The following is a 27,163-nucleotide window of genomic DNA, read 5'->3' on the forward strand; positions in this document are numbered from 1 at the left end:
ACACACACACGTCTGTAACAAGGTCACAAAAAACATCCCTGGTTTTGATGACTTTATGAAAAGTTATACTAATTCAGGCATTAAGCAAAGAAAAGTATAATCTCCGAGCATAACTTTCTATTCTTCTGACTTCCTGTACTCTCATCTAATTGAAGTGCTAGTCACTTTGTAAACAGGCACAAAAGACTGTCTGTTTTGCCCATTTTCTTTCAAAATTGGTGACCATTTTCGGGTTCCACATAAGACACACATCATTAGCAAAGTTCATAAATTTTTTTTAATCACAATGATATTTAGGAGGAGTTAATATTGGCCCTAAGAGAAAATGCAGACATATTGGGCTCTATCTGTCCCTTACCAATGAAACCTAGCTTCATACAGAATCCAAACTTTACCTGCAAGGATGGAAGGGTCTGATATTCAGGTCAGGTGGGCGTGGTTATTTTGGGGAGTGCCAGACTGGTAAAAAAATGTACACCACCAACGATCATATTTTCATGTGGGCAAAGGGTACAATGCCTCCAGCCTTTCCCACTGCGATGAGCAGGTATTTAAGGAACCACAACTGCAGTCCCTAACAAAGCCAAACATTTTAATCTCAAACTCATTTTTCATCTTTCCTGCAGGGGGAGGGGCGAGTGGTTGGTTTTTGAGACAGGGTTTCTCTGTATAACAAAGTCCTGGCTGTCTGGAACTCAATCTGTAGACCAGGCCGGCCTCGAACTCACAGAGATCTGTCTGTCTGCTTCCGGAGCGCTGGTGTTAAGGGCATTTGCTACCACTCCTAGCTTCAGTCTCACTTCTCGCAGATTCTAGCTTAGTTTCACACGCACTGTTTTGGCTAACAGTGTCTTTATAAACCATCACGTCAACGCACACTTTTGGAAAGTGTTTCTTCCTTATATTTTGAACAAGGTCTCGATTTGAGTGCCGGGATGACTTTGAACTCACCACCCTCCTGCCTATGTATCCAAATGCTGGGACTAGAGGGATGAGCCACCACACCCGGTTTAAACCAGCAGGGCAGAGATGGGTGAGCAAGTGCCGAGGGGAGGGCTAAGCCAAAGGCCTCTTCTCCAGAGCTGCACTTTGGAGTCCAGGCTGTACTGCAGGGCTTTGTGCTTCGGCCCGGAGGCATAACATCTCTCCTAAGGGGTTTCTCCTACTTCCACACAACTTCTGACTAAAACCAAGGATGGGGCAGAAATAGAAGCTGGAAGGGAGGTGGCTATGACCCGCTATAGCCTAGGTTGTTAGTTTGTTTACCAAAAACAAACTTTCCCAACACCTGTATGTTAGGTCAGTTCAGTCCCAATAATTCGAAAAGTATTCAATAGTCTAGTATTTTCTTGAAAAAGAATTTCTTTCCTTCAGTGATCCAAGTGATGGGCAGGTTCGCAGCTCCATCTTACATGTGTGGTACAATGGTAATCTTCATTTTAATTTCCAATGAGAGGAGAAGAAAGGCCACTCTGAAAGCCCCTGGGGTCCCCCCTCATACCTCTCATTCCTCTTCATAAAAGAGGCTGCTGTACGACTAAGAAGTAACTAAAGGTATCTGAGTGCCTTCTCCTGCCACAGTTTGCTCTCTGGGTCCGGATGGAACTTCCGGCTATAGTATTCTAGAATCTGCCTCACGTATGCAAGGGATTAGAGGACTTGGCGGTTGGGGGAGGGGAAAGAACTGGACAAATTTCCCTCAGTTGCCTGGTGAACACGTCTGGCTCCCAGGAGCTAAAGATGTACTTCTGTTTAGAGTATTTCCCTTTTGAATGTGCAGTTTTCAACGTACACTTAAGTGTGACAAAATTCCATCAATGTTCTCCATTGCGGCTGGAAAACACGCACTTTCAACTATTTTGGAACGCACAGTAAGCAGACTCTTCTCCTGGCTGTGGGACTCAGATCTGATTTTGTAAAGACAATCCAAATGACTTAGCAAATCAGATTCCACTCCTTCACTGGGAAAGCAGAAGCCAGTCACCCCGAGGCGGCCTGGGAAGGTGGGGTGTGCATCTACCTCTTTACAGCAATGTTGGGGGGTGAGATCTGGAGGGGTAGGCGGACGCTGAGGAGTGAGGCTCTTGCTCTCCGACACCAGTCCACCGCAGAGCCACAGCTGTCTCCCAGCACCAGGGTTTTCTTGCCCTGAACATTTCCCAGATGAAACCTTGTTTTCTTGTTGAAATCTACTGAAAACAACTCTCCTGGTGTTAGGTCTTCTGCTCTGACTTTCTCTAGATAAAAATCCTTTAAGCCAGGACAACGCCTGTCTCAAGACCCTCACAGTCATAACTGGATTTCAGAGGGGATACTGGAGAGACTGCGTGAAGGCAGCTTCCAAACTACTGTCCAACCACACTGCATCACGAGTGTCCACGGCTCAGCAAACAGTTCACAGGTGGAAGGGAACGTTCATGTAAGGGGCTTCTCGGGATCTCTTTCTTCAGTTTAATTCCTTCCCATGAAGCAGTTAGACTCTACTTACGTCTTGTCTAAATAAATACAATTTCTTAAGCACATTTCAAAGTAATTTATGTGACTAAAACGGCATTCCCCAAGAGGGCAGAGGAGTACCGTGTTTAAGTACATAAGGAAGTAAGCAGGCACATGGGAACGCTGGATTACCCCTTTCACACTGAGCTCCAAAGGGCCACGTCCCTGAATAGGGGAGGACCTCGAAAGGCCACTGATTTGAGAAATTACGGAACTTTACTTTTTAATCTCTCTAGGTTCTCAGTCCCGACGGTAGCCTCTGAATGGAGGAATGCACAGAGCAGGGGACCCCCTCTAATGACAAGAATGTTTAAGTACAATTAGTCATATTTTTGAAAGCCAACAACTGTTTTCCAATAGAGTGGGACACTTAATTTTTTGTTTCAAGCTGGATCACAAATTACTGTACTTTTCTTACAATAGAGCTGAACTTTTATTTGAGGTTCTCTATTTCTGAAAAGCAGGCATGATGGATTGAAATAAAAGATAATTTATTGCTTACTTTCCTGTGCGGAGAGACGCAGTGTAATTGTAATTTACTATAGCTGTCAAGGAAAATCCATCACAGATGACATCAAAATGACTTATTTTGCCTGAGCCACTTATTGTCTAAATGTGCATAATCTAATAGAAAGAGATTATTTTTTTAAAAAAAAATCTGCTTCATATTGTTCTAAATTAATATTAAAACATATACTTATGAATTAAACATTCGAAAGCCATTTATTGAGAGTTTCATCATGACATCTCCCACTGCAAGTTTAAATTATTTTTGAGTGAACTGTCATAGATTAGTGATGCAACTGGCTGCATATTCGTGTTCTCCTCACACGTATGGATCATACAGAGATCACTGCAGAGCAAAACGCGGCCAGAGAGCGGGTGTAATAGCACCGGGGCCTAGAGATCACTGGGTGTCGCTCAGGAAGCCAAAGGGCACAGAGAAAACCATCTTTGTGAAATCATTGTAACTGACATTTCTTCAGAGACACCCTCCTATCCTTTTTTGCTTCTGAGCAGGACTTCAAGTTCTCTCTCTGGTAGTGACCTCAAGGTTTGGGGGAGCATACAAGAAGAGCAAGCTGCCTGGTGTCCAGAGTGTATCGGAAGAGGGTGACACAGCAGAAAGGAGACCAAGTTAAAAACTGTTTGTAAGCCTTTGGTCCGTAAAGATTTCAAGTACTTTTTGGCTCAAAGGTGGATCTCGTTTGTTTATTTACTCCCTAAATATTTTTCCTGAATAAAAAAAAAAAAAAGGCAAAACAATAGATTCTCAGAAATACTGCTTTAATGCACCAGGACAAAACATCTGTCAGGCCTGGGGCCGGGTTCCTCGCCAGTGGCAGACATAAACTCTTTAAATAATGAACTGCATTAGGGTAAAAGGAAAAAGTTCATTGTCTGTCATTTTTCCACGTAGTTTTCTGTGTGCAGTTGTTGGGGCTGATCTGGTTTTCAAAGGAGCCTGTTCATGCAAATTCACACTCTGCCCAAACTGACCTACGCATCCAGATAGCTACAATCCAGTGTCACTTTGGATTCCACTCTTCTTCTGCTGTTGCTTTTTTTTTTTTATGTAGCTGGAATTAATGTAGTGAATATGTAATGAAATGCATTATTCTGCACGGAGATTTATCAGATTTTCCGACCGAACGCTGGGCTTTGCAAGGACTAGCTGGAGTTCACCTGCATGTTGGTGTGGCGTGTGGCTCTTTTTTGTAAAAAGTTAAGTCGTATACAAAAAGAGGGAACAAAGGTCAGCGCCCAGCCACCACTTGAATGTGAGATTTTTCTTTTTATTCCCCTTGATGTATACTAGGCTCTGTGTTATTAGTCTTAATGATGGAAAATTGTAGTGTTGATACAAATCTTTTTTTCAAAGTAGTAGGCGGGAGCTCCATTTGTTAGTAAGTTTTTTTGCGACTAAAAGCCACGGACAGTACATTTATGTAGCAGTAAAAGGCCTGGATGCTCTTTCCATAGCAGAGCTAATTATTCCCACTGTGACCTTACTGATCTAGCCTGTTCCTAGTACATCTCATCTGCACGCCTGTTCCTCTGTGTAGATGGTGTCAGAGAATATGAAAAACCCTATAATGAAACCATTTTCATGATGGAGAAAGGCTACTGGAGTTGCACTTGCTACAAAGAGGCTCAATTATATGAGTAATTGTGATAATTTTCTACATTCATAGCCTTCAATGGGGAAAAAAGAATGAGAGCCACAAAGGAAAATTACTTTAACAAGAAAGTACAGAGAGTAAAAATGGAAGAAGAGACAAAAAGGGGAAAAAATAACCAGAAAAAAAAAGTTTAAAAAATAGATCTGGAGGGAGGAATAGCGAGACAAGGAGAACAACAGAGTGCTCAAAAGCCCGCGTGCAGCTGTGTTGCACAATTAAATTGAATTTTTTTTTCTGCAGTTGATGAATGTGACTACCGCAAATGTGCCTCTGTAGTTAGCTATCATTTGTTGTTCCCTGACAGGAAAAGGATAATTACCTCTCAGAGAGAATCAAAGGCTGACATGCCCTTTAGACACAGCCATGAATGCAGAGCTCCACAGAATGCCTGAATAAGAATCCAGTGTTCTCTGCCCCCTTCGACTGAAGAATAAATTTTGTTAAAATGCAAGCGCGCCACCAGTAAATTTGTTGAACCCTAGGTGTTCAAAAATATGAGGTGCATCTATCGACTCATCCCATTTGCAAAAATAAAACTGCATTTTGAATTCATTTCTATTATATTCATGGACAGTAAGATAGTGAGATATGCATTAAATTTCTTTTCCCAGTAGGGGTCTGATTCAACATTTCCTATGAAAGAACAGAGAGACACTATCCTTTTTTCCCAGGCTGGTTAGCCTATAATTTAAAACTGTCAAAAACACAATTTTGTTCAAAGTCTTCAATAAAAGCTTCTCAGATATAACCCAAAGAGATTTTACTAAAGTTTGATTCAGACACTGTTACAATATTTTTAAAGCCATAAATACATTTAACTGATATTTTACTGCCTTTTTTCTTAAAGTATTTGAAGGCGTGCTCAGAGAAAAAGGCAGCATCTTTTCAAGGTGACTGAGCTTTCCATCCTTTGGGCAAACGGGGGTGTTCAGAGGCCCAGGCTCATATTAATGAGAACAGCACTCTAAAGGCAACTGGCCGATCATCTTTAACAAAATGTGTTACTTTTAAATGAAAACACATATTCTGCATGTCTACTCCAAAACATTTAGGAGGAAAAAAAAAAGGAGGCTCTGAAAGTGGGAAACAGATCACAAAGAAAAGCCTTGAGTTCAGAAAATACGCTTACACTCAAAAAAGCAAGCCCAGGAAAAACTCTGGGGAAAGTAAACAATGTTTTATAGGGAAAACGGCCCAGATAAAAAGGGCCACAGAATGGCCTTTCAGGCTGCAGCGAGCTCACACTTCTGACCCTAGCAGCACTGGAATGCTTCCCCTCGTTTCTTTATGAAATGGAGTTTCCTCCTTTCTCACCATCTAAGGGCTGGGACGATCAGCTCCTTTCTTAGGTAGCGTCTTCCACACTTGAATAAAGGAACATCACAGACCAGCAGGTCAAGCTAAAACAAAAGCAGCCATGTAAATACCGCTCACCGCTCCACTAAGTTTCCTTGCTGATCCTGGTCAAATTCACTTTTTTAAACCTTTTTCTTTTTTTTTTTTTAAAAAAAAAAAAAAAACCCAGGGGACAATATTGCAGCCTGGCAGTTCACATACTGATATCAGACCGAAATAATGGCTGTGAATCATAAAACATGTCATCAACTTTCTACAAAGCCACCAATAACCTTTGTACCGTTCGCCAACCCTCCTTTTACCTGTCAGTGCAAGGCTTACCTGATTGTGTTCCCAATTACAGAGAAGGGGGCCCCAGTTCTGCAAGCTGCAATTGCTTCATCTCTACACCTCCTGGCCACCTCTACTAACTTTTTACCACGTTCATCCACACTGCCCACCAGAAAGGTCTCAGAGGTGTCTCCATGGTAGCCATTGTAATAGACCTAAACACAGGCACAGGTTTTAAGGTACGGCCTTGTCTGGAATCCTATTCGCCTACAGTATGTCCACTGTTTGCTTATGGATTTAGTAAATTCGTTATCTTCTCAGAGTTAGTTTCAAGCTCACATATTAAAGAAATAAAACAGATATACTAAAACCATTGTGAGATTTAAAAGCTAAAACCATGCGACGATCCTACAAAACCTAAAAACGAACAAATGGCCAGCTCAGTTACTTCAGCTTGGTGATTAATGGTGCTATTGTAGCATCGAGATCCCTCATTTTAGTTCTGAGAAAGCGAAGCTATGCTTGGAAAAATTAGTTACCAGATACATTGCCCTGCAATTACCACAGTAGGTTTGGAAAATGAAGTATTTAGCATAGTAAAACATGTCCTCAGTGTCACGAGGATCTGCGCGCTTTTTATTTACTAGCTCCCTGCCCAGACACGATACATAACAACAGGAAGAACAAGACAGACACGTCAGCCGCCGTGACGGCCGGCAGTAGAATCTCACGCTAAGAACTGAAGTGGCTCAGTGCAGTAATGAAATATGGTGGGAAAATTCGACGTCTAGAAATGAAATTTGAATCAAATGTTCCAGACAGCACGATGCGAACGGGAAACACTCCATGTGGAGTTTTAAAGAATTAGAACGTATCAAAGCAAGCTCAGGAGTAAAATCACAGAAAGATAATTCTCTCTGTCTTCAATGACTTGGGAGCTCCATGTGATCTTGAACAATATCAGGTTCATCATGACAAATCAATAGTTAGCAAACACTAGAATGCATGCAGAAGGCGGGAGACTACTTGACTATTGATCCTTGGATGTAACATGGCATTTGCTATTTTGCATGCATTTATCCTAATTATCTTCATAGTTCTCCTTTCCCTAAGGTAGAGTGCAGAGACTCTTCAGAGAAAGGCTGTTTATTTACGACTTCCGTCTGAATAAACGCCACGCCCATACTCTGGTGCACACTGAAGAAGATCTTTTAGACAGCAAGAAGGAGATGAGGAGTCGTCACAGAGATCTCTGGCTTTCAAGTCAGGAAACCGAGGCACAAACGACTTGTTAAAGTTACTGGCAGAGTATACCCCAACCAATCTGATAGACTGAGAGCTTCTAATTGCAGACCCTCCTAAGGCTCTCACAGTACTGTTTTCTAATTTATTCCCACTTATATTTCTTTACAGAAGAATGTAAGCATTTTTTATATTTAAGAATATAGAATTTGCTAATATAATTGTAATTATTCAAGAAAATTTGTGACTGTGTTTTTAAGTAAAAGTGTACCGTTTAAATTCATTTAACTTGCTGTTTTGTAATACTTTAAAATGAAAATATATTAAAATTACTTATTTTGTGTGTACATATATACATGTGTGTACATGTGTACACATGCTGTGGCATGTGTGTGGAGACCAGAAGACAACTTGCAGGAGTCGGTTCTCCCCTTCCACCACGTGGGTCCCAGGGATTGAACTCCGGTTGTCAATTCTGGCAACAGTGCTTTTGCTTGCTGATCCATTTAATCTTCCCTATTACTTTTTAATAACTCTTAAAATAACTATTTGAGGGACTCACTGCACATGGAACACAACGCTTGTGAGTGTTCCTGGGGACTGAACCCGAGGCTTTGCACAGTTGTGTCAGGAAGGAGATGCGCTTGAAAAGGGGCAGTCAACTACAGCTACAGTCTGTCCCCACAAACCGTTCTAAGGGCTTCCTCTAGCAAGTATTAACTGAGCAACTACTATGAACTCCACACTGTCATAAAAAAATTAACTTTCAAGAGAAAAAGCAACTCATTTTCTCATGGTACATAGTAGACATAAGATAAAATGGGTATTCCAGACAAAAGCATAGGAGCTGGAAATGCAGTTCTTCAGTTAATAAAATATCTCATAAGAAATACAATTTTTTGATACTGACGAATATGTCTCTTAGGCTCCTTTACATTTCTAGGCACTAGAAAGTGTTTCAAGTGAGCTGAAGGATTGTTGGAATAGTTTAAGCTTCAGAAATGAAATTCTTTATTAAAAGCCTCGAGGAAGCCCAGAAAGGAATGATGCGTTCCCTCTGGGCATGTTGGGAACACCATGGGACACGTCCCATCTCACTCGAGCAGCAATATTTTATTAGTGGGTGATTAGGTGAGGTAATAAACGTGAGAGCCTAAAATCAGGTCCAATCCAAGATAAAATGGTTCACAAGAGAGACTGAACGTCAGGTGCACTTCACCAAGCCACCTCCCACACAACTCTGAGTGGGAGAGACCCTACCAGGAGGTGTGGAATGACACTCAAGCGTCCTAAGACACAATGACACGGGAAGTAACATGAGCCAGAATTGTCTGGCTATTCCTGTGCAGAGACGGAAGAAACAAGGCTGGATTAACTTAAACAGCTAAAAATCTAACACAATCTACTGGTGCCCATTTTCATCGCATTCCCACTGATACCCGACTTTCCGTCTGGAGGTGAAATAACTATTATTACAAGTATTTACTGTCTAATAGAGAATGTGGTTTTTGAAGGGCACCCATCCCTAAGAGTCCCTGCTAGGTGCTCACATTTTATCTATCTAAAAGTTATTAATTAGAGATGTGCAGATTTTATTTGTCCTCTTTACAATCCAAAAGGCACCACGACAAACAATCTGAAATGAAATGAGCACAAACCATCCAAGTCTGAGGATGGCGAGAGGCTAAGGAAATCAGAAACGGTTACCCCTGGACAATTTTCAGCCCCTAAGTTAAATCACTTAGGCTTCTTATTTAAAAAGAAAGGCCATCAACCATCTGGTGAAAACGTAAATTCAGACAGAAAAACCACTCTGCTTGTGTGCTCCGAGCTCAGGCCCCTCTACGCCATAGATGGAACACAACGTTACCTTTGGGGATTTTAATAAATCTAGGGAACACTGCTAGCAAAAGAGTTGCTGTCCAAATAGACGGACACGCAGGCCAATGCAGCCCCTAATGACAGAGTAAGATAATGACAGGCCCCACTCAAAATCAGCAGGAAGAGGAAGATCAATCTTGGCAGAGTGAAGGAAAAATGCTGGCTTTCTTCGCGTTAGCTCATCTCATACATATCTAGCTTCAGCAGCTGCCCAGTGCGGCGGTGTTCTGCATTAACCACACAGTGGATCAATAACAATTACACCTTCTCAAAAACATGACACATAGCAGGATTGGGCTGACATTTCACTTAGGCCAACATTGATCTCAGTGCATCTGATTCCAGCCCGAAATTCAAGGCAGGCCTGGCTTGACTTGGAATAAACACGGAGTTAAAGACAAAAAGGGAAGCCAGCTGCTTGTGTCCGGGGGCTGGAAGTAAACAGCGCTCCCCCGAGCGGGCGCGGTTCACATTTTCAAGTCACTCTCCTTCCTGTTGCTACCAGCAATTCTGAAGTTGATCAAAGATGATTTTTTTTTATATGATTTACTCACCGTGACATCAATGTTGATAATATCCCCATCCTGAAGAGGTCGGCTGAAACATAAACAGAGAACAAATGGTGATAGACAGATCTCAATAAAGAGAAATGTGAAAATGAGTGCCCACCGACCACTACTGCAGACCCAGGGTGCTGCGGTGATAAACAGCACGGAGCAGGGGCGGCTGGAGTAGCCAGCGCTGACCTTTGTCTGTCGTTAATCACGCCACACTTTATGAGAAATACAGGAAGCAAGCATTGCTGCCTTAAGATTTCACGATTCTTTAAAGAGATAGACTTCCTAATTACCTTAAGTTTGCAAACAGCCAAAACAATAGCTGTCAATAGAATCTGCCTCCATTACCATGTGGTAAAAATTGAGTAAGTTGAAAGAAATAGGCAATGCACGAATATTTCTGCGGCTCGCTTGCTGCTCTAAGAAACATCAGATGGTGGTGTTAAGTCCATATGGAAGTAAAACACCCCGACATTTGTATTTCATCCTAATCAGTTTCAGAAGCGTGTATGCAGGTAGGTTTCAACTGAAGCACGGGATTTTTCAGTGTGGGCTACGGATCTTAGTTTCCAGAGGAACAATACATTATTGAAAAATGAATACCTGTCAGGAATGCCATGGCAGAGCACGTTGTTTACAGAGGTGCAAACAGATTTTGGAAAGCGGCCATAGCCCAGAGGTGAGGGATAGGCATCGTGACTGATGATTTCCCGATGAACCAGAGCGTCAATCTCTTCTGTTGTCATGTCAACCTGAAATATTAAATAGTGTGCAGCGACAGTTGGAGACATTTCCTGTGTTTACTGACTGTGCCTGCAACAACAGCACTGCCAAGGTGAGACTGTATAAATTCGCCACGATGAATTCGGGGTGTAGCCGTAATTGTTCGTGACTCCCGCCACCCCCCTCAGCTGTGCTCTCTTGATCATTTGGGTACATGATGGCGTCATAAACCATCAGGAAATACAGTGAGTCATTAAGTGATGATTCCGGTTAGCTTGATGATTTCACCAGTTCCTTCCTCTTCCTCGAGGGTCAGAGCTCTGGCTAAGGGAAGCATAGAAATAACTGCGCGAATAGAATGCTGCCGTAGAGGAGCTTCACCTATACCTTTTCATCTTGTTGAAACGCCGCATGGGCGAGCTTTGCAGCAACGGCAGGGAGGTGATGCACCGTTATTTTAAAAACTCAGTCTCTAATGCCTTTCACAGAGATTTTATTCTCTATAAGCTTGATTTCTTTCATGCCCAGATAAGTATGTTTTAATGCTTCCCATACTAGAGAATATCCAATTATTTTCCAATGAAGAGAACTGAAATTGAAGGGTCTTGCTTTGTTCTGTTTTGCGCTGCTGGGGGATTGAACCCGGGGCCTCAATTACACTAGGCAAGTGTTCTGCGGTTTAGCTGTACCCCAACTCCAGAAACTGAGTTTCGCAAGCACACGAAGACTATCTCCATGAGATACACTACAAATAAAATTCTACAACCAAGTAAGATTACTCAGGAGCTGCTACCTACTTCCTCAACAATTTTCTGTCTTGGTTGATAGCCACCTTATACCTGGTTATGTCGCTATAATAGGCAATTGCACAGGTGACATAGTAAGCAAATCCACCACCGAGTCCCACTTTGAAACTACGTTTATACTTCTTTATGAACTATGGGCAGCAAGATGTTTAGGGTGATTCTAAAAGGACTGACTCTTGTAGCAGTATCTATCTCTATGTATGTATGTATGCATGCATGCATGTATATCACCAAGCTACTGTGGTTTTCATATTGGGCCTATCCTTTCTTTGTAAGGAACATTCAAGAAAAGAAGAGGCAGACTACAAGGCAGGGCCAACACTTTCAACACATGGAGGTGATGTGGGAAATATAAGCGGAGCACAGGCAGAGGAAAGGTGGCAAAGCCGAGGTCCTCTGCCACAGAGCACCTTGGAGGGGCCGAGTCAACGGAGAATCTCTAGGACTCTGCCAGTTACAACTGAGTTTAGAAGTTTACATTATTTCTTGAGCAAACACATAAAATAGTAAAATCCCCCTTTCCCATCTTAAGGCTTTACTTTAAAAAACCAAATTGCTAATAGATGAGAGTAAAGAGGGAGTTAAGGAGAAAGGGAGAGGAAGTACGGAAGTTACTCCGGCTTGGTACCACCTTCAAGCTCTTCCCAGCCAGGAGGAGGATGTGTCGGGCCAGCTGACAAGCCTCACGGAGCCCTCGGATCTGATCTTCAGTCTTTACTTCTATGCTGTCTCCCCAGTCGGGCACAACGCCTGTCGTCACATAGTCTGGCTTCTTTATGTGCTTCGGGAAAAAGGATTGGACACGAAGATCAGAACCCAGCACACGACAATGGCATCATTTTTTTCAGACACAGCCTCCTGCTTCATGGAGTTCTGCCCTTCCTGCCGAAGCACCGACCTCCATAGCCAGCACAACAGACCTCCAGGCTACCCCCAGTTCCTTCCCCTGCCCTTTTGAACTTAACATCGCTTGGTAATGCTTCTCTGGATGGGCTGTTAACCTCACAGGCTCTGAGTCGGGTTCTGCTGAAGTAGACTTCTGGTCAAAGCAAACAGCAGTTTTCTGTTCTCTGCTCCACCCGAGCCCATTAGACGCAAGGTCCCTGGATGTAAAAGTGCCAGGTTTCCAGTCTGCACAATGCTTAACAAACACTCTCATATTCTTCAGGCAATGCTAACATGTAGGCAAAGGACAGCTCAACGCCCTCCCCGAGTCCACGCAAGGGTATTAAGTTCATGGGACCTGCCACATACAGTCTCACACTGGGTAACATGACAACCGAGCATTAGACAAAACAGCTGATTTCCTTCATGTCTTCTCCAAGGACAATACAATTACCTAGAACATTCCCACCGTTTATCAAGAAGAACGAAGAGCCTGCGCCTAACCCAAAGTCAAACACCCAAGCCTGATGCCTCCTGCGGCTGCTTCTCCAGCACTGAATCCCACTGGTGGCTTTGGGAGGTACCAGTATCTCAGACACAGCTTCTGTCTGCCCCAGGGTCTGCAGGGCCCTTCCTGAGCTATTTATAGCAATAGTACGTAAGACCGCTGACCACCACACAGTAAGGCCACACAGAAGTTTGGACCGGGAGTCATACTCAAAGTTATGCAGGGCCGAGAGGTTGGGGCTCTTGTGTTTGTGAAGAGCGCCAGGTCAGACCTTAGGATCTTTTCTTATTCCACTGTTCAGAAGGGCTTTTTCTTTCCCTTATCTGTCTGCACTTGAGGCAGGGTCTCTCACTGAACCTGGAGCTCATAGGTAGCCAAAAGCTCCAGGGATCCACTGTGTCCACATCCCCACTCGTCAGCACTAGAATTACAGCGCACACCAGCAGCAGCTGGGGTTCATGTGAGCGCAGGGCATCTGAGCTCAAGTTCTTACACTTGTGTAGCAAACACGTAGGCACTAAGCCGTTTCTCCAGCTGGAAGGGGTTTTGTTATTCAGGTAGTAGAATGGCCTGGCTTGTCAAACTGAGCCTTGAAGAAGCATCTCCTCTCCTATAGTCACCCCCACCAACTCCCTCAGATTACCAGGTCTCTCCCCAACAAGCCTATGTTCTTATTTCTGCTCTGTGAGCTGTCTTGGTTATAGCTATAGGCTGGGGGCTGCTATGTTGTCTCTGAAACTGGCTAAAATGCATAATACAACACATTTCTTTTAACTAGAGGTGTGTGTGTGTGTGTGTGTGTGTGTGTGTGCATGTGCGCGCACGCGTGCATGTATGGATACAACTATGCATTCATATGGATACAAATATGCATAGTTGCAGAGGTGTGGAGCCCATACGATGATATCGGATGTCTTCCTTAATTGCTCTCTACCTGATTGTTTGAGACAGAGTCTCTCACTAAATCTGGAGCTTGCTGACTTGACTATACTGACTGGCCAGTGAACCCTAGGGTTCTACCTGTCTCTGCCTCCCCTCCCCAGATCTGGGATTATAGGCATATGCTGCAGTCCTGGTTTTATGTGGGTGCTGGGGATGAGTGCAGGCCCTCATGTTTACAGAACAAGCGCTCTAATGAAAGAGCCATCTCCCTGGCCCTAGAGATTTCTTTTTGTTTTTACTGAAAAAAAAAAATAATGTCAATTTTATGACTCGTACCAAATGTTGGCTCTCTCTACAATGGTCAAATCTAAGCCAAGCTAGGACTTTTAGCTCTTCTGTCTCTCAACCCTGGCTATAAAAATGGACTACTCGCCTCCGGGAGCTATGCTCAGTGTGATTCACAATAAAGGAAAAGAGTGTACGAGGGAGAGAGCAGGTGATGTTCGGGACAAGTCTGTATCTCTTGTAGCTATTTTCCTTCTTCCTAAATGATGCCTTACACCGACTTTGCATTATCAAAGACAGAGAGATTGTCTTTCCACAATACTGAAACCTTTGGTGGGGAGAATCGAGAATGCTTTGGCTTTTATTTAATTTACTCTAAAAAAAATTTATTCAAAGACAGTAGCATTCGTAACACAGAAAGTTGAAGGGATTAAAAACATCCAGTATGCTAATTTCCATGAATTTCTCTTGAATCATTCCAATTTTACAGTCATTTTCCCTAAAAAAGTCACAAACTATACACAGTTTTAGTTACATATTGAAATTTAACAATAAAAATTTTCTTAATTAAAAGCTGAAATTCCAGATAAGCTAAACAGTTGTTTGCCTAGACCTTTATTTCTGTTTTAATAGACAGCCTCGAACTGCAGGACGTTAAAATAAAATGTCTTCCTCACAATTTGAAATCACAAGCCGAGTTTTCAGTTCACCTCTGCCCGCCAGAAAGAGTAGCAGCCCGCATCAGTACAGTACCTTGGGCACAGGATGTGCTGGAGAAACTGCAGCCGGCGAGACTACATTGTGGGAGAGATCCCTTTGTCTCCAGAAAAAGAAATTTCTTCTTTGTTGACTGCCTGTCCGCTTGTATAAGCAGAGATGATTGAGTGGAGAAGACAAAATTCTCTGACAACCTATGAGCAGAAATAGATGTAGTTCAGGTTAAGAAGACAGACAGAAAGAAAAGACGTTACCGGTGTTGCCCCTGAAGGTGCTATACCTATTAAATCATTAGTCTCGTTCCTTATTGACTCAAAAGAGAAAGCCCCAGAGAGAAAGGGGCCAGCAGTATTCTGGTACAACAGTAGCACACCATATTGACTAACTGGCACTGTTTACATAAATTTCTGACGGTGGAGAGCTTTACTCTAATAGGAAATAAACTTACGGAAAGATCTGCCCCGCAGCAGGTATGGAAAAGAGCAATTTCTGCTTCGGTACCTTGTGAGACGATGTCCAGATAACCCTAGAATTCAGGGCACTACTTTGGCGGCTCTACACTCTTTAAAACCATTTTCCCTTCAAAAGTCACAAATTGCCAGCTGCACTTTTGGCCTGCATAGGGTCGCGACCGTGTTAAGTTCTTGTGCATGCAGGCATTATACCAAAATTCGCTGCGATGAAGGCTCGACTTGGACCAAATAGCAAAAATGTCGGTGAAACCAAAGAAAAGAAGCATAGGCATTTAGAGGCATTTATTAAAATACTAAAAGCACATTTTTTGAGTCAGCAATTTATCTCCTTAGACTTTTTTTTTTTTTTTTTTTTTTTGAGACAGGGTTTCTCTGTGTAACAGTCCTGTGTGTCCTGGAACTTGCTTTGTAGACCAGGCTGGCCTCAAACTCACTGAGATCCTCCTGCCTCTGGCTCCCAAGTGCAGGGATTAAAGGCATGCACCCCCATCGTCTGGCTCTCTCTTCAGACTATAGCCCACAGATAATATATACTCGTGGATGTATGGAACCACACCTTTACCTAGGGAATGTTTGGGTAGAAAATTGTGAAGCGGCCTGATTTCAAGCGGGAAGTATCAACAGAGGATGGGCCACATACATAACACCGTCCATCGACACAACAGAGAATTCTGAAACCATTAAGAAGAACGAAGCTAACTATGGCAGTGTGCATTCACGACTTGGGACACAGAGACGGGAGGCTCGGTTCACAGTCATCCTCAGATGCACAGTGAGTCTGACACCATCCTGAGCCACACAGGACTCCTTCCCAGGAGAGTGAAAGGCGCTAAGTGGTCTCTGCGCACTGATGGGCAGAGACCACAGGGTACCATTCTGGGAAAGCACACACTGAGTAACTGTTAGGCAGGGGTGGGGGTGGGCACGGTCAAAATACTTTGTGTACATGTAAGAAATTCATAAGGAATAAATTAAAAAATCATGTCCAAAAAAGAAACCCATTAGGGTAAAGGAAGCTTACACATTTAAGGCTTGTGTACGTCTATACATTGCCAAGATTAATATTCATCAACAGGGGGAATTTCTAGAGTGTGTAATTAGGGCAGGAGGAGGGAAGACTTTGGTTCATTTTATTTTCTTCTATACTGTTAGCTTTTAAAAACCGTCTACGTCTCAAAAAAAAAATCGACTTCCATTACTATTACAAAAAAAGCAATCATTTAGAACCACCCCCCACAGGTCACAGCTATAAGACAGGCTGACAGACTCCAGCCTAAGGGCCAGATCTGGCCTGCTGCCTGTCTTTATACAGCTTAACACCAAAAAATGGGTTTTTACATTTATGAGTCGTTGGGAAAAAAATCAGAAGCAACAGTATCTTGTAAGGCGAAATTCAGATTTTGGTGCCCATACCTACCCTGAGTTATTTACAACTGGTCAGGACTGTGTCTCAGCTAAGGCAGGGTTGATTAGCTGTGACAGAGCCTAAACCATTTACCTCTCAGCCCTGCCCAGCAGCTGCTGATGTCACCGCTGTTCTCACTCTGAGTCACCCAGGCCAGGAGAATCAGCCGTGAGGAAAAGGAGAGATTCTCGGTGGACCCTCCTCCATTGGATGAGGGGAGCGGGCTTTCAGTAAGCCTCAAGCACTCTGTGCTTGGGAACTGCTGGCCCTAGATCACATCTCAGCTGTGAGAACTGGTGGAGGATAGATCCCCAAGTCAGCATTGCTGACGGATTGAAAAAAGGCATGAGATTCAACGTTCAAAGTTTCATTCAGTTGTGTTTTTCTCTCAGCTTGAACTCAGTACTGTTAAATCAGACACATAGAGAGGTTTTGGGTAATATGTGTAATAGTGTATGACATAAATAATGCTGAAGAGCACATATTAACATATGTTCGCTATGTTTTTACTTTACTGCACTGCTGGGGACCTAACCCAGAGCCCTGTACACAGACAGGTTCACACCCTCACAGAGCTAAAATCCCCAGCCACACTGGACCCTAGTATTACTGTAGACAATTCCAAATCCCAGACAAGAGGCCAGAAAACCATTTATTTTCTTTTTTTAATGGTTTTCTATTTTTATTTTTTTGAAATGGGGCCTGGTCTGTTGACCAGGATGGTCCTGAACTCCGGGGCTCAATGTATTTTCCTATCTCAGCCTTCTGAGAGGTCAAGAGTATACTGACAAGTCACCACACTCAGCTCTAAAAGGACTTGAAACAGATGGGCATATTTTTCCTACTTTTTAAGTTATTAATTTTTTCTAATGAGTAGATGGGATGATAGCCTAGTAGGTAAACATGAAAACCTGAGTTTGACCCCCTAAAACCAACATAAAGTCATGTGTAAGCCGGGCAGTGGTGGCCCATACCTTTAATTCTAGCATTTGGGAGGCAGAGACAAGTGAAGGGTTTTTATGTGAAAAGACACATGAACACAACAACTTTTTTTTAAATTTAACTATTTTAATTGATTCTTTGGGAGTTTCATATCATGTACGCCAATTCCACTCACCTCCCAGTCCCCCATATCTTCCCCTTATCCCTGTAGCACCCCCCCCAAAGGAAATAAAACACAGTAAGTAAGCAAGCAAACAAACAAAACCAAGAACAAAACTAACAAAAAACCCAAAACAAAACAAAAACAACAAAACCCCTCTTCCCTTCTCCTTCTTTTCTGCCTCTCCAACACCTCTTCATTCGTCCTGGTGGTATTGGGGGCCTCGGTGTGTCACAGAGCAGACCCTTCTGTCCTATCAGCTTTACTAATGAATGAATATTGTCATGAGTCACTGGTCTGGCTCAAGGCCTCTGTTTCTGGTACACACCATCAAACTGGATCCTCACCAGAACTGCTCTGGGATGCCTCGTGGCTGCCCCAAGTCTTGGAGATCCTGCTGGTATTGTTCCATAGGACCAGTCCCTTCATGAGCTCCAGCAGGCCTTAGATGGGGGAGATGCTAGGATGGCCAACCCAAGGCCTGGCCAGCTGTGGGCCTGAGTGGTGGCTGAGCTGGTCAGTCCAGACCACTGGGGTCACCCACCTCAGGAGAGGGGGGTGGAGCCAACTCACCTAGTCAATGCCCTCAGAGTCAGTTCACCATCACCTGTGGTGAGGGGTAGGGCTGTCTCTCTGGAGTGGAGGGGCCAGGTCTCTTGCTGTAGTGTTCAGTGAGAGGCAAGGCCAGCTTTCCCAGGGCCAGCAAAGGGACCATGGCAACTCTTATAAAGGAAAACATTGCCGGAAAGTGGTAGCATATACCTTTCATCCCAGCACTTGGGAGGCAGAGGCAGGTGGATATCTGTGAGCTTGAGGTCAGCCTGGTCTACATATCAAGTTTCAGGACTATATTCATAGAGAGACCCTGTCTCAAAAACAACAAACAAGCAAACAGAATTCAGATTTAACAACTCCTTTTTGATGACCCTCACTGCTAGATGGTCATTTTATCCCTATTGGTCCTTACTGACTGTTAAGTAGGCAGCAGTTGTTCATGCCACTGTTTAAAGATGAAGCACACACTCTCAGAATCAACAACCAGGCCCCCATCAGCTCCCCATCTCCAAGCCTAGTGCTGCGACCACCACACTGTCATCTGACGGTATGCCGGGGCTCTGGAAGCCCAAACATGCCCAGCCGAAAACCGCAACGTTTTCATGATTTGGATTTTGAAGGAAGTTTTGCTTGTTTGTTTAATCTTGAAAAATATATGTCCTGTGCTCAGTTAACATTTCGAACGAAGACATCTTTTTCATGGAAATTCTTAGAGGAACTGGGAGGCATATGCTAATGAAGTCAAATAGACCTGCGCTACCAAAACTTCTGCGCCCCACATTCTGAGCATTAAGGGGAGTAAGGGTGCTCTTCCTCCCACGAGGCGAGGAGGGAGGTAAGACAAGAGGTGTGGTCCGCACATGACCGCCCTCCCTCCATTTCCATCTTTAACATTTATCTGTGGGACACCCAGCTTTATCCTTTTACTCAACACTGCGTTTTTCCGCTTCCACTCTTGTGTTTCCACATCCTAGATCCAGGAAACACAGTGGTTCCAGCTTTCAAGGGAAGGACTTTCCTGTAGGGGAGGCAAACATTAAGTCAACAAAATGGAAGGAGGGATGAAAGCCAGGCTGGAGAGACGGCAGTGGGCGGTACTGTGGAGTTCCACTCTTGGTCCTCAGGGAGTGGTGTGACAGTTGTCTATCAAGTGCGGTGACAGTGAACTCTGACCCACAGAGCATCTCCTGTGCCAACACCTTGTTGAGCGGCTCCCAGGTGTTTCTGAGATAGCAGGCTTAGCACTGGCCTGCGTTCAGCAACACTTAACTGCCCTGCTACAGCCAGACAGCGGGTGATACAGACTCTGATCAATTTTATCACACAGGATTATTTTCAGTGTGGCTGATTACATGAAAGAGAGGCCATCTTTATCAGTAATATCAAGTTCAAGTACATAGGCACTACAGGGGAATCCTTTTTATGTACTTAAACTTGAATTATGAAACCGTCAGGTCTCCACTGGAACGCCTGGATAAGGCTTGTGAGGTACTCACTTTCTGGGCGAACAGTGTGGCTAATGTATCTGTCCTGCCAAACGGCGGTCTCGCTGCCAGAAAGATACAAGCATGCCCCCCACCCCAGCAACTGTAGGGGCAAACATCAAACACTGGAAGCTCAGCCAGACACAGTTAATCTGTTGACGGCAGCAGCTCTAATCAAATCCACTTAACCTTTACATTGGAAGTAAAGTATTTTCCTTCAGTTTAATAAAAGTTACCCTATACATGCTATCATAAAGTAACATGATTTTCACATACTATTATATATATTTCTACTAACTATTCACTACTGACCAGGAAAAAAAAATAAGTGTTTTCACAGATGACAGGAACAGATGGGTTTAAGTCTTGGTACCTTGGAAGACATTGATTGGTCTTCTGATCACCCTATAAATGGTAGCCAGGGATAATTTTTAAAACCTTTTATTTTTTGGTATATGTTATAAGATGCCTCTTTCTCTCTCTCTCTCTCTCTCTCTCTCTCTCTCTCTCTCTCTCTCTCTCTCTGATGTGGGGTCTGGGGAGGACTCTCTAGGGGTCCTGCTCTAACTCATCTCTCCCTTATTCCTTTGAAACAAGATCTCTTACTAAATCTGGTCTCGACTAGCAATCCCCAGCAACCCTGATAGCTCTGATCTTCCTCTCCCAGTTCTGGGAGCTGTAAGCAGGACCATGTCCCGTTTTTAAATATGGTGCTCAAATTTTGAAGCCATGGTTTCCCAGGAAACATTCTTACCAAAGAGCCACCTCCCCAGCTGTATCATATTTAAATCAATCAGTAATAGTCAAAATTCCACATGCAAAAAACGAAGCAGTGGTGGTGCATGCCTTTAATCCCAGCACTCGAGAGGCAGAGGCAGGCAGATCTCCAAGTCCCAGGACAGTCAAGAATACAGGACAGCCAGGGCTATACAGAGGAGCCCCATCTCAAATTAAAAAAAAAAAAAAACCTAACCAAATAAACAAATAAATAAACAAATCCAAAAGCAGACTTGGCAAAATTAAAATCCCAATCTTTATGAATATAATCAGGGTTCTAGGAACATACTCAACCATAGTGTCTGATAAGAAGTCTGTTTTCTATATAGTTCTGTCTTATGACCCCTAGAACTATATCTAACTTCCAATTTGCTATTAATGTGGTGCTCAGTGACCATCTTCGGAGACGAGAACACTGCCTGGTCCTCTTGGCAGTGCGGTTCGCCAGAGTCACTGCGCGTGCTCTTTTGGTGACGCTGCTTGGGGAGGAAGATGCAGGAGATGCTAATTACTGCAGGGGCAAATGGACCTATGTGATGTTTAGGATGCACCGGTGGAAACCATCAAGCACCCCAGAACAGGGAGCCCAGAGCAGCAAAGAGTCCCTTCCTGTTGGCTCATCAGAGTACCGTTACTGCTGACCCCCTAGCAGAAAAGCTGGAGGGTGTCCACTGGCAGCAAATCCCCACGTTGTGGGAGCTGAATATTTACTGTTATCAAAGGCAATGACACAAATTTCATTCGGTGTCACAAAACTCCTCTCAGAGTCTGAAGCTGAACTCTGAAATTGACAGACACCCGTTTCTTCCCCTCCGTGGAGTAGCATGCTGTGTGGGCTCAATGTCTCTTGAAATTGCTCTGTCCTCTGCCTCCTGCTGCATGGGCTTTGTATTTTAAATTTATACATGGGATATAATAAGTCTAGTGTATGGGCTTAAATATTTCCATATTTGGTAAGAACATCAATTTCTAAACTCTGCCTGAGAGGTAGGGCTGTGGAACCCTGCATGCTGGAGGGAGGGCTGTGTCTTCCATGACTAACGTCACTGCACACAGCCTGCCCCGTGTTGATTGGCCTTGTAACTCAGGGTCCATCTTAATTGTTATCCGCTCGTGCTTCCTATACCACTTAATGAAATGCTTCCATTGCGCCCACCGTGCCCTGGGTTTTTATGCGTACCTTTGCTAATGACCCTTTATTAAGCCAATTTTACCCATGAAAATGTGAGTTTTCTTTTGGTCAACAGGTATTCTTAGGGGTGAGGGCTGAACGAACTTTCACAGGGGCCTATAAAGTGTTCGTTATTTTAAGCAGTTGTAAGAGTGGACAAGTGAGCTCGTACTCTAGCGTGGCTACCAGCACCTCCATCTTCCGTTACAGACTTCCACTCGGCAGCAGGCCACCCATCCTCACTCAGCCACATTCAGGAGGGTCAAACATCTGGCTAGAGAACAACACGATAAAGCAGCCTGGCACGACCTTACGCTCGCTAACAATGTCAACCAGAGATAATACGGGACTGAAAAGACACCCTGTAAAATGTCTTGCTGAATATATTTCTTCATAATGATCAGCAAATGCCAAAGTCTAGTAACAAAACTATTATTTATAGCATATTAACATCTAATTGATTTTACAAATGGAGGCAATTATTTTGGATGAAGGGAGGACTGTCTGCCAGATTTAAATGATTTATGATTACCAAGAGAGAAAACAACAATGTTTTACTAATTCATTTTCAACTGTGGCTCTTGCAGTCATTGATAATTTTAATTTTAACCAAATGATTTGCTTAAATAAGACATTAACTTCAACTTTTAAAAAAAAGGCAGCTTACTTTGTGGCAGCAATCTGACAGGGTTTGGTTTTGTTTTACTGCTCAAAAAAACGCTGCTTCCTCCAGTAGGCTTAGAAAATACCGTCCCCTAGGAACACATTTTTGAAGCGCAGATTTAGAACCACAGAAAGATGAGACTTCCACCGACTCCAAGCACTCCCTCAGAGCAGAAACCACAGCTCTCAGAGCATCACGTGCCTGGAGTCCAAGAGAAGGCTGCAAGAGCATCTACCCACCCCCCCCCATCTCTTGACCTAAAGCGCTGACCGTCCTCCGTGTAAAAGGTTTCCTAACTCCATAAAGGTTGCGGAAGAAAAATGAAAAAGTCTGAGTCACTCCCTATGATGCTTCTGCCATCAAGGACGAGGATGTACATGTTTGAAAAGAAGGGAGGGCCTGGTGGGTCCTTCCCATTTCCAGGCAGCTATAAAGCAGAAGAGAAGCTCATGTTTCACAAGAAACAACCTGTGCGTTTGTGGAAGGAAAAACACATCCACACATGGGGGGATTGCCCCAGACTGCAGCAAAACTGATTGGGCAAAGCTGACGGACAAGGGCTCTTGAAACGAAACAACAGCAAATTCATCCTGCTGACAGATGTTGCTGACATCAAAGCAACGAGGAACTCCCCCGACTCCCAATTTTTTTAAAAACAATTAGTACCTTTCCACAGTCCACACATCGAGGACAGAGTTAAGTTTTTTAATCAGTCACAATAAACATTATTAGATCTGTTCCCAGAGAGCTCCAGTTCAGTTAGAGATGATTCTGGTGTGTTTTTAGCTGTGGGCCTTGCCAAACACTGGTTTATTCATTCCCATGGACATGTCTGGGAAGGCAAGCTGGGCATGCCATCAGCCCCTTCCTTCCAGGGGTTAACTGCTCTGGCTGCCAAATAAAATACAGAGCGAGCCATGTAATTATGGAGACAGTCAAAGGGCAGGCTCTATTTTGAAATCTATTTGCACAGACAAGGTCTTCCAATTGAACTTACAGGAAACAAGCTGGAAAAGAGCCCCTGTCCCCCAGATGCCGTCCACACTTTCCCTCCATCTCAGGAAGTCATGGATATGGACACCATCCACCATTGCTTCCTGGATTTCAAGCTGAGATGCCCTTGCAGAGAGAAGAGTGGGTCTGTTTCACAAACCTAGGAGGATCACTGGGGGGGAGGGGGGAGTGAATTTGCATCATTTGGGAACGGCCTCCAAACGGTAAAGATAGAACGTTTGTTAAACACTTCTAAAGAGGCACAGGCCCAGTTGGTATGCAGGTGATGGGAAAGTGCTCATTTTCAGCAATGTCCGAAAGAAAGCACGTAGAGGGGTTTAACGGGTTGCTACAAGTACTTGTGCGAAATAAAGACTCTAGCTGATGTCCAGCAGGGCTGTCCTTGCGGTTATTTATAGCTAAAACCATGACTACAGCCATGAAGATCCCACAGGATGAAGAGAAAATACGCCACATACTAAGAGACAAATGTGGAAACTCGCTTTTGAAAAGAACGTTTATTTTTATGTGTCGGGGGTTTGTCTGCATGTATGTCCTTGCACCATGTGCATATCTCGTATTCATAGAAGACAGAAGAGAACACCAGACCCCCTGGAACTGATGTTACACACAGCTGGAAGCTGCCATGTGGGTGCTGGGAACTAGACTCTGGTCCTCTGGAAGACCGTAGCTGGCTGAGCCATCTCTCCAGCCCAGAAACTCCCTTTTATCATGAAATGTGAGTGTCCATCCCGGTTGCTCACACTCTTCTGTGGAGGCATTGTTTCAACACTGCAATGGGGTTGGCTATTATTTATTATAATAAAATAAGTGGCGGATGAAGGTGAGGCAGACACTGGTCTCTGGATGTCAGAGCCATCCCTCAAAGTCTGGGGGTCCTGGTTCTGGAGAACACAAGCTAGACTCAGTCACACAGAGAGCACTTCTGAGGAAAGTGGGGGTGGCAGCTTGGGGTACCCTAGTTCAATAGTAACAGTCAAGAATGGTTCAAAGCAAAGCAGGACCCTCCCCAAGGCTCCCTCAGGACGTTAGCTCTATGCGACATCCTGCTTCCTTTAAAAAAAAAGTATTAACGGCAATAACACCACTGACAGAAACTATTTAGGAAAATACTTCAATTTGCTTCTTTAAAAAAAATCAAGTTTGAGAATGGAGAGACGTTGAGAGCACTGGCTGCTCTTCCTGAGGACCTGGGTTCAACTCTCAGCGCCTACATGGTGGCTCACAACCATCTGTGGCTCCAGTCCCAGGCTATGCGACACCTTCTTCTGGCCTCTGTGGGCATCAGGTACTTACATGGTGCACAGACATACACGCAAACCAAATACCATAAGTATAAAGAAATCGATCTGAGCCGGGCGATGGTGGCGCACGCGTTTAATCCCAGCACTCGGGAGGCAGAGGCAGGCGGACCTCTGGGAGTTCGAGACCAGCCTGGTCTACAGAACTAGTTCCAGGACAGGCTCCAAAGCCACAGAGAAACCCTGTCTCAAAAAACCAAAAAAAAGGGGCTGGAGAGATGGCTCAGAGGTTAAGGACACTGACTGTTCTTCCAGGGGTCCTGAGTTCAATTCCCAGCAACCACATGGTGGCTCACAACCATCTAAAATGAGATCTGGTGCCCTCTTCTGGCATGCAGGCATACATGGCGGCAGAACACTGTATTGTATATGTAATAAATAAAAAATCTTTAAAAAAAATCGATCTGATAATGGGATTATTTACGAGTAGCTACCACCAGAACCTAAGGATCTCAACAAGAAGCTTTGTCCTCCTGGGAAAGCGTCCCTCCCTCCAACCTATATTATAAATACAAATCAATAAACACATTTACTTAATGGGGACCCATGTTGGTGCCTGTCAGGGGGGAGGGTTCTTTTAGGTTAGCTTAAGCCCAGTTGAGGGAAGGTTGCCAAAGATTTTGGCAAAAATCAAAGTCCATCCTTTGACAGACCAGGGAAAGTTACACAGAAATGATTCATCTCTTCCGGGAAATACAGCTACTGTATGTAATGTCTTCACTTCAGACAAAAAATATTTACTTCAAGTCGAAATCTAAGTTCATCCTCAACAGACCACAGATCAGAAAATACTGAGTCACAGGGAAGCAGTATTCGCTGAGCAAGGCCATTGTCTCTCGGCTGAAGTTTAGAGAAAAGAAGCTTTTTCAAAGTTCGACAATACGTACACTCAGGCAACTTGTTGGACAAAGAAATACTGTGCCCTTCGAGGGAGGAATAAAGGAGCTGTTTATTAGAGCCTTGTTAAAATGTAATAATTCATTCCAGTTGAGCCCTGTGAAAAATGTCATCAAAATATCATTTTCTTTGCCAGATTTTCGGGATGCCATAGTATCATTTAAATACAGATTAAAAAAAAAATCTCTGACCAGAGTAGAAGCATAAGAGAAAAAGAAACCAAAGCAAGTAGCTGTCTGAACAGCAGGAAGGAATCTCACCAGCCCTGGGACCAGGGAGCACTCGCTTCTGGGCTAGCGAGAACATCTGGCGACTTCCAGCTTTCCAGAGTCCAGAGGAACATTCCGGTTACCTCATATACCTCACCCAAACAAGTCAGAGACGGAACAACTTTATCCTAGAGTACACAAATAGGAACCAGAAAGGGCAATTTCACAGAAATCACACGTGGAATTCAATTTTAGAGAATGATCTTACAAAAATATCAGGGTTTTTTTTAATGAGATAGTAAGAAAGTCCTTTAATTTAGAAAAAAAAAGACTTCATAAATACAATTGCCGTGTAAAATAAAAGTGCTAGTCATTTTGAATTAAAATACCTAATAACAGAAGATGTGGGGACACAGTCTATGATCAAAAGTACAGCTCTGATAAGAGTATTTTTAAATTGTATTAAAGCATTTGAAGAGCGTAATTTTAGTTTTCATTTTATAAGAATGTCAACTCCATTCTACCTTTGGATCCCTCTCTCTCTCTCTCTCTCTCTCTCTTTCTCTCTCCCTCCCTCTCCCCTTCCTCCCTCTCTTTCTTTCTTCTTTCCTTCTTGATACATTATGTAAAGTTATTGTTGCACAATCAAATAATTGTTCTAAAACAGCTTGAACCTTTGATTAAAACTATAGCAACAATATCAACACACATACAAAAATTTCCACCAAAGTCTCCATCTTAATTCATGCTTGATGATGTCTTCACTGCACAACGCCACATGAAAGAAAACATTGAAATGGAAATCTTTGACCGTCTTGGGAACTGTCTCTGCAGCATTGCATGGCAGTAGAGATGGAGAGAAACGATGCCAATAATCCCACAGTGGAAAAGCCAAAGCCTGAGGAAAAAGACACATACATCTCCAGGCTTCCACGGCTGAGAACACACAGACTTAAGACAATAGAAGCCAAGATCACCCATCAAGAAGGCCTTTTGTTTGTTTGTTTTGTTTTCTGAGACAGTTTCTCTGTGTAACTTTGGAACCTGGAACTCGCTCTGTAGACCAGGCTGGCCTTGAACTCACAGAGATCTGCCTGCCTATGCCTCCTGAATGCTGGGATTAAAAGTGTGCTCAAGGAGTTATTTTCAACAAGAAAAATAAAGAGAAACCACGTAGAAGTCCTTCTTAGTACAGAAAAATTATGCAATTTTTTGAAAATGGCTTTGAACTTGGTAGAACTATGTTGCCACACGTGGAAGTTTGAATGTAACTGGTCCCCATAAACCCACGGGGAGTGGCACTATTAGGAGGTGTGGCCT

At 43.6% G+C, this 27,163-nt stretch overlaps 1 protein-coding gene across 1 annotated transcript in view; it reads right to left on the reverse strand.

Annotated features, from left to right (window-relative positions):
* The window catches only part of Metap1d (methionyl aminopeptidase type 1D, mitochondrial), a 72,332-nt gene that overhangs the window by 4,019 nt on the left and 41,150 nt on the right, over window positions 1-27,163 (reverse strand). Inside the window, exons 2-6 of the mRNA XM_050122295.1 lie at window positions 14,828-14,985; window positions 12,146-12,295; window positions 10,589-10,737; window positions 9,983-10,025; window positions 6,357-6,520 (exon numbers count right to left, since the gene is read on the reverse strand). Of these exons, the coding sequence (XP_049978252.1) occupies window positions 6,357-6,520; window positions 9,983-10,025; window positions 10,589-10,737; window positions 12,146-12,295; window positions 14,828-14,985 (664 nt within the window). The remainder of the gene's footprint in view (window positions 1-6,356; window positions 6,521-9,982; window positions 10,026-10,588; window positions 10,738-12,145; window positions 12,296-14,827; window positions 14,986-27,163) is intronic.

This window comes from Alexandromys fortis, unplaced genomic scaffold, assembly GCF_014885135.2.
Source record: "Alexandromys fortis isolate MF-2015 unplaced genomic scaffold, M_Fortis_MF-2015_v1.1 scaffold_8_9099976_23576923, whole genome shotgun sequence".
Taxonomy (NCBI): Eukaryota; Metazoa; Chordata; class Mammalia; order Rodentia; family Cricetidae; genus Alexandromys; species Alexandromys fortis.